This window comes from Erithacus rubecula (assembly GCF_903797595.1).
Source record: "Erithacus rubecula genome assembly, chromosome: 28".
NCBI lineage: Eukaryota > Metazoa > Chordata > Aves > Passeriformes > Muscicapidae > Erithacus > Erithacus rubecula.
The window spans coordinates 4394735-4406698 of NC_136680.1; the positions used below are offsets into that span (position 1 = coordinate 4394735).

An 11964-nucleotide genomic window follows, 5' to 3' on the forward strand; every position below is an offset into this window, starting at 1 on the left:
TACGATCTGGGGATCCTGATGTGCCTTGAGACAGAGTGGCCATGGCAAAACAGCCTCTTGGTACCAGGAAGGACCTGAAAAGGCAGCAGATATTGGTGCAAGGGGCAGCACAATCAGGGCAGAGGACTGGGGAGAAGCCAGGAGCCTCCCCACCCTCAGGAAGCCCTGTCCTGGGCATCCAAGTGACACACAGTGTCACTTGGAATTATGTGAATTAAACATACTTTGCCCCCCATCTCCCCAGCACAATTTCCTCTAGCCACTTCCCACCACAGCTTCCTGGGGGGAAGAACACCCAACACCTCACTGGTGCCAAGCCCAGGGAAAAGTGTCTGCCTGGACATGCTGGATTTGTGGGGTTTTTTCTCTTCTCCTACTAAATCAAGACAAGGAGGAAAAGAAATCCTCCAAGCATACCAATCTCCTGGAGAGCCTGGTGTGATGCAATACTGGAGAGGAACCCAGAACTGCTCTGGGAAGAGGCCATGGGGTGCTCAGGAGATGAACCTCCTCAGACCTAGGGGGCTTTGTCTGGGACCTGCTAATCTGGGATCCTCGGTGTTAACCTGGGGTTCCCAGCACTAATCCACAGTCCCCAGTGCTATTCTGGGGTCACAAAAGCTAATTTGGAATCATCATTTGAGGCCCTCAGCACTACTCTGGGGGTCCCAACACAGCCTGGTGTCCCCAGCACTAATTCACAACATCCAGATCCTAGCACAGGACCCCTAAGCCCCCTGCCCAGTGGGCACTGCAGGCAGACATGACCTGAGGCCCTCAGGTTCCTGCCAGGTCTTGGGCCTAAATATCCATTTTTTAAAAAAAACAGCTCATTACATTGGTTTCAAGTAGAGATTCCTCATTGCTGGTGTGTAATTTAAATTAAATAAAAGGTTGAAAAAGCCCATCACAGTTTACTTCTGCACAGAGGAGTGACACTGAAAATAGAAATGGTCAATAATGATATTTGAATAATCTGTCCCCAAGACACGAATTATTCACATGCTGCACCAGGAACCTGATCACCAATTAATACACTTGTACAGCATAGGAGGCCATGGATGAGCTTTTAGGGAGAGGACTGACTTCTGCAAAGGAAATCTCCTCCTCTGAACAAGCTCCAGCCAGGGTGCCAAGAGTCTGTGCCAGAGGAGAGGAATCACAGCCCTGAGATCCCATTCCCCCAGCCCCATGTTTGTCCCAGGCTAGAGCCACCTCCAGAGCATCCTCAGTGCCTCCAGGCACAGTGCCATCCCAGGGACAGCACAGCTCAGTTCCCCCTCCTACCTCTCAGCTGGTTTGGGGGGCTCAGTCTCCGGGGCTGCCTCTTGTGTGGGAACTTCCTCCTCTGCCCGCTGGGCCTGGAGGGCCTCAGGGGCTTCCTGGGGGGCAGAGGTGTCCTTCTCCTCCTTCCTCTCCTCTTTCCTCTCCTCCTTCCTTTCCTGCTGCTGAGGCTTCTGCTGGGGGACCAGCTGGGGTTGCTGCTGCTGCTGCTGCAGCTGCTGCTGCTGCTGCTGCTGCTGCGGGACCTGCTGCTGCTGCTGTGGCAGGGGTTTCTGTGGTGGTGGGTATGTTTCACGTTCAGGGGGCTCATAGGTGTCCTGCTCCCGCAGTTCCTCCTCCTCCTCCTCTTCCAGCTCCTCTTCCTTGGGGTAGCCTTCCTCAGTCTCACTGTAGTCCTCAATGAACTCTTCCTCCTCCTCCTCCAGGTAGAGATCGTCATCCTCCTCCTCCTCCCAGCGCGGCGAGTCCTTGCGGTAGCTGACGGAGCTGTGGCAGGAGTGGTAGGAGTCGCCGTCCCGCTCGTCCAGCTCCGAGTCCCTCAGGCTCTCGTTCTCGAAGTCCTCGCTCAGCTGGGAGCTGCCCTGGCTCAGCTCGGCCGACGAGGCGTAGCGGCTGCTCCCGGTGGGGCTGGGGGAGGGGACACAAGGACAGGGCTCCCGTGGGTTCGTGTCACCCCGGGCAGAGCCCCGGGGCCCTGCACAGGGGCGGGAGGATGTGCAGCTCCCATCCGGGGAGCCGAAGCAGGAACCAGGAAATCCTGCGGGCTGGAAGCAGCCCCCAGGCAGGGCACTCTGATCTCCCTGCCTGTGCCTGGGCCCAGAGTGGGGATGGGGGTGACAGTGTCTGTCTCCCAGGCTCACCCCAGCCAGGGGTGAGGGCAGCAGCACCCCTAGCCACATCCTGCCTCCTGCTGCTGCCAGACACCCTGTCTTGTCCCTGACACACAGATCTGTCACACAACCTCTATCCTGATGCTCCAGTGCTCCCCACAGCCCTCCCAGGCACCCCCACTCCAGGACACCCCCTCAAGCTCCTCTCTCCTCTTAACACCATCCCTACCCAGGGGTCCCCTTTCCTCTTACTGCCAGGCCAGATTCCTTCCCCCATCCCATCTGCCCCTCCAGCCCTTCCAGTCCCCTCCTCTCACAGCTGCCTGCATTGGGAGGCCCATGGGGGCCATGTGTTCCAGAAGGCTGCCAGGGACAGGCTGACAGAAGCAGACATGCAGACAGGACAGGAACATGCCGAGGAAGAGGCCGACACCATGTCTCCAGCACTGGCAGCCAGGGCTCAGGGGGTGTGTGAGGGGACAAAGGTGAGGGGCTGGGCCAGACAGAGCCCAGAGTGGCTGAGCCAGGCTGTGGGGAGCCAGGGGACACCACAGGGAAGAGAGTGCTGGGGAATGGCTCAGGCTGCCCCCAGCTGGGAGGGGTACTGGCATCATCCAGGTACCTTGGGAAGGAGCACTTGGGGCACAGGGATGCAGGAGACACAACGGACACCTGGAAACCCCCCACTTCCCCACCCTGATCCTGGCCAGAGCTGGGAGAGGTGCCTTTGGCACATCACAGAATCCCAAATCACTGCACAAAGCTTTTGTCCAAGCAGGCACACCCTGGCAGTGACCAGGAACAGGGGGTGGCACGTGAGCCCCCGAGGGCCCAGTCCCACACCTGCTGGCACATCAAGGAGCAGGCAGCAGTGCTGCCAGACAGCCACAGTGCCAGCAAGCAGGAGCAGGATGATGGGATGTCACCCCACGAACTGGGGCACAGCAGCGAGAGGGGCTGGGGGGACACCTGGAGCATCCCAATGCTGTCCCTGCACAAGGCTGATCCGGGGTGGGGAGGGTGGCACGAGGCCGCCCTTGCCAGGACTGGTGTTGGCCTCACCATGGCTGCAAGGACCGACCACAGCACTCTGCGACGGCACACGGCACACGTATGGACCCACCTATCCGATAGGTCTAGGGACCGCCTGCTCTCAAGGGAAGGCTGGCGGCTGGTCCGCCTGCTCGACTCAGAGCCGGACTCAGCGTCGCTGCGCCCGTTTGCGGCAGAGTCTACGCTACCATAGCGTCTGCCAGGGGAGGAGAGGAACATGGTCAGCAGCTCCCACCGCCACCCGCCACCCCCTGCTGTCGTGGGGACACTGGCAGGGAGGCTCTGTCCACCTGGATGGGGCTGGCTCTTCGGGCTGGGATCTGCCACATCTGGGTCCCCAGCCGCCCCACACTCCACTGCCCAGCTTCCAGCAGGGACAGCCAGGGGTGGGGGGCCCCAAACCCAGTAAGGACAAAAGAATTTGAAAACTTCCCAGTGAGAAGGAAATGCTTGGATGGGGCCAGCATCACCCTACTCTTCCTCACCTCAGCATCCTTCCCTCTGTCACCCACCGCACTGGGAGAGCCATCCCTGGCATCACCCTGGGGACCTGCTGGCCTCTGTCACCTGCGGGGGAGGTTGAGAGAGCCGGTCCCAGGGGGAGTTGGCTGTGGCCACACTACCTGATGGGAGCCTGGTCCGAGTAGTCCATCTCATAGCTCTGCATGGAGTCAGTGTAGGAGTCACGGGAGCTCTGCTGCTGGTGCCTCATGGGGTACTGGTGCACGGAGGCGTTGGGCTGGGACGTGGTGTAGTAGGGAGGGGGGATGCTGTTGCTGGTCTCGCTGCGGTAGTCACTGTCCCGGTCATCCACGGTACTGTCGGGATCATCATCTGCAAGAGGCCACGGTGAGTGGGGCAGGGGTGGTCCAAATCTGCCCCCCACCCTGCACAGACCCTTTAGTGCCCACCACTGTGTCCCCACCGCTGTGGGACCGTGCTGGGGAGGTGGGCCCAGGGCAGGATGAGGGGCGAGCTGATGTTATCAGCACAGGAAGGGTTTTGGGAGGATGGGGGGAAGGTGGAGGGGGAATTTGGGACATACAAAAGGGGAAAAAAGATGGGGGCAGGGACCATCCCTCTGCCCCATCAATGTCCCACTACAGAGGAAAAGCCCAAGCTGCTCATTGCCAATGGGACACCCCAAAGGCACAGAGTCCCATGGTGCCATGTCCCCACCAGCCCACGGGGACAGCCCTGCCTAGGACAGGGCACCTGGTGACACAGTTCTCACCCAGTACAGAGTCATGGTACAAGGCCACAGGCTAAACCCAAGCTCCAGGTCCTCTGAGCCCTGGGACAGGCAAAGAGGGATGTGCTGGGGACCCCCAGGCTGGGAAGAGAGGAGTGGGCAGGATACTTACTCTGCTGTTCTCCCCAGCCAAAATAATTCCAGTTGCCTACAAAGAAATGGGCAGAGACAAGAAAGATGGAGGCAGCTGATTGGGAGGAACCAGCATCTCCCCAGAGGGCACACTGGACTGGGGACACCACCCTGGGAACAGGATGGGGCACAGTGGCACTGGGACACTGCCTGGGTCTGAACATGATGACACTCAGCTGAACTGAGACACTGCCTGGGGTGGGTATGGTGTCACTGACCCAGGCTGGGGACAATGCTACAGCCAGGCATGGTGACACTGACAGGGGACAGGGCCTGGGGTTGGGCACAGGGGCACTGAACGATGCATGTCCCTGGGATGCATGTCCCAGAAGGAGCACTGAGGCACGTGTTGGGATAAACTGAGCTGCCACTCCAAATGCCTCTGTAGGGCCCCCATCCAGTTGCCCCCCATACCAGCCTGCTTTTCCCCTTGTCCCAGAGGAACTGTCCTCATCAGCTCCATTGCTGCCATGCTCTGCTCCCCTCCACCCACAGGAAGGCTCACCCACTGTGAAGCTGGGAGACAGCAAAGAAACACTGGCAAACACAGGAAGGACAACAGGAATGGGAATGGGGGCTGGGTATGGGGTGAAGTTGAACCTCACTTGGGTTGGGGTCCAATGCCCCGCAGCAGATATGGAGCCCACCCCTTAAAATTCCACAGTGTGGGAGTGGGGAGAAAGGAGGGTGTGGGGGTCCCACAGCGGGGCAGGGACAGGGCAGCACTTACAGCACTGCGAGCCATGCACAGGCAGAGGCTTTTCCTGCTCCTCCTGGAAGGCATACTGGGGAGAGAAGGGCTGGTGAGGGCTCCTGCTGGCAGCACTGCCCCTGCCCCTCACCCCAGGCCTGGCTGCACTCACATCATCCTGGTCCCGCATGGCGTTGAGCTGCTCCAGTTTCTTGGCCCAGTACCTGGCCTCCTCCTCAGGGATATCTGTGAGGGAAAAGACCCCAACTGATGCACACACCTCCCCCAAAGCAGCCTTCAAGCTTTTGGGGCCACAGGATCAGACCCTCAGTCCCAGCTCCAAGGCTCACAAGCAGCCCTGGCTCTGGGGCAGGGATGGGGCACCCACCCAGTGGCAGCTCAAAGCGCGTGTCGAGGAGGATGCGGTGGAAAGTCGGATCCTTGGTGCCCGAAATCTCGTTGTCAGTCATGATGACCTGGGAGTCGAGTGTGAGCCATTCCCCAGGTCCCTCCTGTTGGGTACAAATGGGGTGAGGAGAGCTCCCAGACCCCTCTTTCATGGCCCCACAATCCCTGCACACAGCGTTTGGCCTCAGGCAGGATGGGCAAGGCTCTGCCTGGCCCAAAGGACAGCTGGGGGTGGCACATGTCCCTTGGGGCTCAGCAGGGATGTGCCTGCACTGCCTCCCTACCTCATTGGACTGCCTGATAGTCCGGAGGGGGATCCACACCGTGCCCACCATGGTGTCCCAGATGAGCCCCTTGTTCCACACCTCCACAGTCAGCCCCAGGTCCAGCCGATTGATCTCACTGGGGATGGGAAGGTATCAGGTTACTCCCCATGAAGTTAGCCCCCCTCAGGTCTTAGCAGCCTCCTGGGACCACCCCAGCTTCTATCAGTCCCTTCAGAGACAAGACTCAGGTGAGCCCCCCAGATCTGAGGTCAGGGCAGTGGAGGACTCCCCGTGTTATTTATGGGGTCAAGGGGGAGCAGCAGGGATGGGGGAGAGAGGGGACCTCCTGGACACTCACAACATGAAGTCCTGCTCCCAGGAGGGCAGGTTGCCCCGCACTGCTATGGTCGTGCTCTTGACATTTTGCACCTTCAGGGTCACATAAGTGTTAAATTTCTCTGTGGGAACAAACAGAGGGTAAAGTGAGCCTCAATGTGACCCCACTCCCCAAGACTGCCCAATTCCACCCCCCCACACACTTGCCTCAGCATCCCAGCCCCAGAAGGGAACCTACATCTGCCAGGGCTGGTAGGATGTGAGCCCCCACTCTGTCCAAAGCACCCCCCTTTTGTGTGTGTGTGTGTCCCCACCTTGCCAAATGATGCCTCCAGAGCTAAGGGTCCCCTCAACCCCCTTCCCCAGCCCCTCCTCTGACCCTGCCACATCCAGCCAGCCTCAGAGCCCCCCACCCTCTCCCCTCAGGTGGGCAGGCAGGTGGGATCTCACTTACCTTGGGGCCCGTCATACTTGGCCTTTTTAACTGTGGGGACAAAGGGAGGGAAGAGAATCAGGATGAGACCCTGGGGAAAGGTTGGGGATCCCCAGCAGGGTGTCAAGGGGGTGGGAGGACCCCAGACCTGGTTGCCCTCCACACCCCCCCTCCCATCAGCTGCCAGGTGGGAAAAGTGCTGGGATCCCCCATGCCAGGTGAGTGTGAGGGATCAGATATGAGCTGGAGGTGGGCATCAGAGGGAAGTAAAAGCTCCCCCCAAAACTCTGCTACTCTGGGACAGCTTGCAATCCCAAATGACCAGGCTTTCTCTGTTGAGGGGATGTTACCCCCCCACCTCACCCCACACTTTTGATTTGGGATTATTTGGAGAAACAGATGATGTTACCATCCATATCCAGAAGAAAACCTATGGTCTGGGGAACCCTGCTCTCCACTCGAATCCCAGCTGGGTGGCTCCAGCTCAGCAGAAACAGGGTTAAGGCTCTCCCAAACCACTGACCCAGACTTCCCACAGGAAACCTGTGGGCTTGTAACCCTGTCTGCCCACAAACAGCCCCAGGGGTGGAGGAGACACCCCCCAAAATCCTATACAGCCCCAAAACATCCCCATTGCATCCCAGCCCTGTCTCCCCGTGGGGGCACTGTGGGGTGAGTCCCCTCCTGCCCATTGGGGGGTGCAGGGGCCCCTCCGAACCTGCTGAGCTCCAGTTCTGGCTGCCCCCCCCAGCTTTACCCAGCTGGGTGGGGGTCGGTCCCCAGCTTTTGGCTGCGGGGGGGGGCAAACAGAGCCGAGCCCAGGCGGGTGCCGGGGGTGGCGGGGCTGCGGGGGGACAGGCGGGCAGGGAATGACACAGCACCCGGAGAACGGGTGAATGACGCGGGTGCCAGCGGGTGCAGACCAACGTGACCGAGGAGGGATGAAAATAGCCCTGGCGACATCAAAGGTAATTTGATTTCGGAGACGTGCCGCTCGCCAGCCGCTTATCAGCCGCCACCAGCGCTGGAGGGACGCGGGGCTGCCGCCAGCGCCACGTGCCTGGCAGGGCTGGCAGGAGCCCACGTGGCACCAGAGGCCCCGGGGAAACTGAGGCAGGGGAAAGCATCCCCTCGGAAAACAACTGGGGACCCCAGTTGCCTGCCAGTCGGCTGCCTGTCCTTGTTACCCAAAGGGTGACACTTGGGTGGCTCTGTGCCCGAAGGAAGGTCACCAGTCACGTCCCTGACAGCCAGGGAATCACAGGGAGCTCCAGGGGCTGCAGCTTCACTCAGGGATGGGGAATTCACAACGGGGGGTTGGCACAAGGCTCCGGGATCCCAAAGATCCTCGAGTGACACCGGGCTGGGAGCCCCCGGGCTATCTGGGGATGGTTGGCACCACTGTGTGTAATAATTATGTAAATCAAATGTAATGTATTTATACATATTATAAATTGATATTAGTCTATTCTAATAGAGCATTTGGAGGCAGAATCTGCCTGTGGCTGACAGGGATCCCCCTTCCCCCGGGCCCAGGGGCACCCACTACTCTTTACCAGCTGCTGCTTCCAAAAAGGAACGGGAGAGCAGAGGAAGGAAAAGCTCCAAAAATACCCGAGCTGACAGGAACAAACAATTACCCAGGGAACACGTGGCTTTCCTGGCTGTCATCTCCTGCCAGGGAGAAATCCTGCTGTCACCATCTGCGGGATGTGCTGCCCTCCCACCCATCAAAGGGTCCCCAAAGCTGGCACAGGGGTGGTGAATCCTGGGTGCCACCCTGGGGCTAAATTCAACCTGAGTCCCCAGGCAAGGGCCTGAGGACAGTGTGACATCAACAAGCTGGGATCTTCCCAGGCTGTTCACTGGGAAGTCTGTTCCCAAGCTGATCACTGCAGGCTTCCCAGGAGTGATCTGGCTCCTCTCAGAGGATGTTGACCAGCTGGGGAAATTGAGGCAGGAGGCAGCTGGCAGAGATTGGACTGGGAATGGCACGAAAATGGGGCTGGGCTGTTGGCATTACAGGCCTGTCTGTCTGTCTACACATCCCTCTGTCCATCCATTCTGCTGTCTGTCCACTTACCCCTCTCTCCACCCAGATGGTTCATCTGTCATCCATCTAACTGTCCATCCATCCACCCACTCCTCTGCCCATCCACCCACCCGTCTGTCCATTTTCCTGTCTCTCCATTCACCCATCCTTCTGTCTATCAATCAATTCTGTCCACCCACACACCCCACCACCCACCATGTGTCCATCTCCTGTGTGTCCACCCCTCTGTCTGTCCATTTACCTGTCTCTCCATCCACCCCCTATCTGTTCATCCACCCACGCCTCTGCCTGTCCACCCCAATATCTTGGGGGCACTTACTGGTCTCTCCACACACCCATCCCTATGTCCATCCCTCATACATCTCTCTGTCCATCCCTCTGTCCTTCACCCAATCCTCTGTCCAATCCTCCATGCACCCCTCATCCATCCATCCATCCATCCATCCATCCATCCATCCATCCATCCATCCATCCATCCATCCATCCATCCATCCATCCATCCATCCCTGCCTGTCCTTCATCCACCTTTCTGTTCGTCCTTCCATCTGTCCGTCCATCCATCCACCCACCTCTGTCTGTCCTTCTATCCACCCCTCTGTCCTTCCTCTCCCTCTGTCCCTCCACCCACCCCTCAGCTCCGTGATCACGTCTCCCATCCCCTTCACCCATCTGTCCCTCCGTCTCTCCATCTGTCTCTCCGGATGCCCGTCCGCCCGTCTGCCCGCCTGTCCATCTGTCCATCCGCCTCCTGCCACTCCAGACACCCCCTCCTGTCCCCACTCACCCCGCACTCCCAGGTCACTCCAGTGCCTGTCATGCAGGGACACTCCCTGGCACAAAGCCCCCGGGAGGGGCAGGGAAAGCCTGGGGGAGGCTCTGGGGTGGCACTCCTGTCCCCAAGACCCCCAAAAATAGCAGGAGAAGCGTGACCAGCAAGCGGTGACGGAGCACTGGGGGAAGCCCGAGCCCACTCAGAGCTGTTCCTCAGCAGCCACCCCCAGCGCCACCGAGGGTGTCACCACATGTGACAGTTCTTTACGTGGGAGTAAAGAGGTGCCTCCCCTGCCAGAGGAGACTACCCAAAATCTGGGACTGGCTGGGGGCACACGGGGGCACGCCAGCTGTGGCACTGCCACGAGAGGGGGGGTGACAGCACCTAAAGGACAGGAATATTTCAGGGGGTGGAAGGGGGCACAGCCCCCATCCTGATGAACTCAGGTGGCACTGGGAGAGTCCCCATTCTCCTCCAGATTTTGCCTGGGGTGGGGGAATCCCAGACACCCTATGCCCACCTTGTCCCAGCTGTCACTGCCTCCTCCACCCTATGACCCCAAGACACACGAGTGCTACCCTGTCCCCATCAGGATGTCATAGTGTTTTGAGAAGGGGGTAAAGGGACCCTCTCCTGATTTCTGTTCTCCCCTTACTGAGCATTCATCCAGACTGAGCAGTGAGGCTGATGCCAAGCTGGGCAGGGCTCAGTGTGCAGGGACCTGTGCACTCCTCCCAGTTCATCCCAGAATGGGGTGACCAGCCCCAGATCCCCTAACTGGGCACACACCCAGCACCAGACCCCAGGCTCCCACCCTGACCCCCTCCCCAGCTTCCCTGACTCCCAGCAGCATCACAATGCCCAGCTGGGGCAACACCAGCAGGAGCACAGGGGGCTGCAGGAGGTGGGGCTGGGGCTGTCATTTGAGAGGGGTATTTAGGGGTTCACAGAGGGAAGCGGGGACAGTGTGGGATTTGAGGTGCGTGGGGTGTATCTGGGGGAGTGAGAATGTAGAGATACATAGATGGGGAAGGATGGTGTTTGGGAGTGGAGGAATTTTAGAGGTCAGGGGTGCCTGAGGGTGTAATTAGGGGGTTTGGGATAGATGTGGGGCGCTGGGGGCACATGTGGGGTATTTTTGATGAGGGGGCGTTTGGGAATGCAGAGGGCTGTGTCTGCAGGGAGTGCCTGAGGACAGGCCTGAGGGGTGGGGTCCTGGGGAGTTGGGGAGGGGGATAAATGGGGAGAGATGCGATGGTGGGGGTGTACGGGCAGCGGCGTTTGGGGGGTGAGCTCTGCGCTTGAGGGGGGTGCGGGAAAAGACGCGGGGGGGGAAGGGTGGGAAGAACGGGGCTCCGAGGGGGCGGAGGGATAGACGGGAGCGGCTGGGGTGGGCAACGAGGGGGGAGCCCCCTGCCCACGGCGCGGGGAGGGCTACGGAGGGAGCCCGGGGTGACTTTATAGGGGAGCCCTGTCCCTCCCCGGCAGTGGGAAGTTATGGGGGCAGCTCACTCCCCACAACGGTGGGAGGTTGAGAAGGAAACCGGGGGTTGTTGAGGGGGGAGCCCCTTCCCGGCGGGGGGGGGGAGCCTGGAGGGGCTTTATTCGGGAGCCCCCCCTCTCCCCTGCCGTCCCCACGGGGCGGGGGGAGGCGCGGAGGGAGCCCCGTCCCCGCCGGCAGGGGTTTGGGGTCAGGGTCGGGGTTGGGGGGATCCCGGGGGATCCCCGTGCGGGCAGGGCGCGCCCACACCCCCGGCCCTGCCCCACCCCCACCGCGGCTCCCGCGCCGCGCGCGCGCCCCCGCCGGTTCATTCATAAATCCACGCGCCGGGCGCTGGTGAATGGAGCCGTTCCCACGACCCCCCCCCGCCCCCCCTCCCCGCTGCCCGCACTCCCCTCAGCCCCTCAGCCCCTCGGCCCCGCGCCCCCCGCTCCCCGCCCCGAGCACGGCGGCCGCGGGACGCGTCCCCCGCCCGGCCCGCGCCCTGCGCCCCGCTACCTCCGACGCAGAGCAGCGACATGGCGGCGGTGCGGGTGCCGGGGTGCCGGGGGGCGCGGGGGGCCCTGGCCGCCGCCCGGCTCTAGCGCGCCGCCATCTTCCCTCAGCACCGCGGACAGCGCCTGACGTCACCGCCGCCCCCGCCCGCGGGCGCCGCCCCCCGAGCCCCCCCGAGCCCCCCCGGGCCGTGCCGGTGCCGGTGCCGGGGCTGCGGGGGCGCGGAGCGGGGTCCGCACCGCCCGGCGGAGGGGGCGCAGGCCCTGCCCGAGCCCCGGGCCGTGCCGTGCCGTGCGGGGGCGGTGTCTGTCTGGCTCCTGCAGCCTTGGGGGGCTGTGTGCCCTCCTTTCCCCGGGAGGGAGGGGTCGTGCAGCTGGGCTGGGGGAGCTGTGTCCTGCCTGCACGGCCCTAAAGGGGGGCTGGGTTTGGGGTGCAGAATTTGCCTCACCCCGCGCTCC

At 61.2% G+C, this 11964-nt stretch overlaps 1 protein-coding gene across 1 annotated transcript in view; it reads right to left on the reverse strand.

Annotated features, from left to right (window-relative positions):
* The window catches only part of LOC306813276 (protein unc-13 homolog A-like), a 36921-nt gene extending 25288 nt beyond the window's left edge, over nucleotides 1-11633 (reverse strand). Inside the window, 11 exon segments of the mRNA XM_079328517.1 lie at nucleotides 1288-1911; nucleotides 3238-3363; nucleotides 3791-4001; nucleotides 4532-4567; nucleotides 5282-5336; nucleotides 5415-5488; nucleotides 5631-5754; nucleotides 5935-6052; nucleotides 6275-6374; nucleotides 6707-6736; nucleotides 11510-11633. Of these exon segments, the coding sequence (XP_079184643.1) occupies nucleotides 1288-1911; nucleotides 3238-3363; nucleotides 3791-4001; nucleotides 4532-4567; nucleotides 5282-5336; nucleotides 5415-5488; nucleotides 5631-5754; nucleotides 5935-6052; nucleotides 6275-6374; nucleotides 6707-6736; nucleotides 11510-11531 (1520 nt within the window). The 5' untranslated portion in view covers nucleotides 11532-11633.
* Nucleotides 11634-11964: the final 331 nt, after the last annotated feature.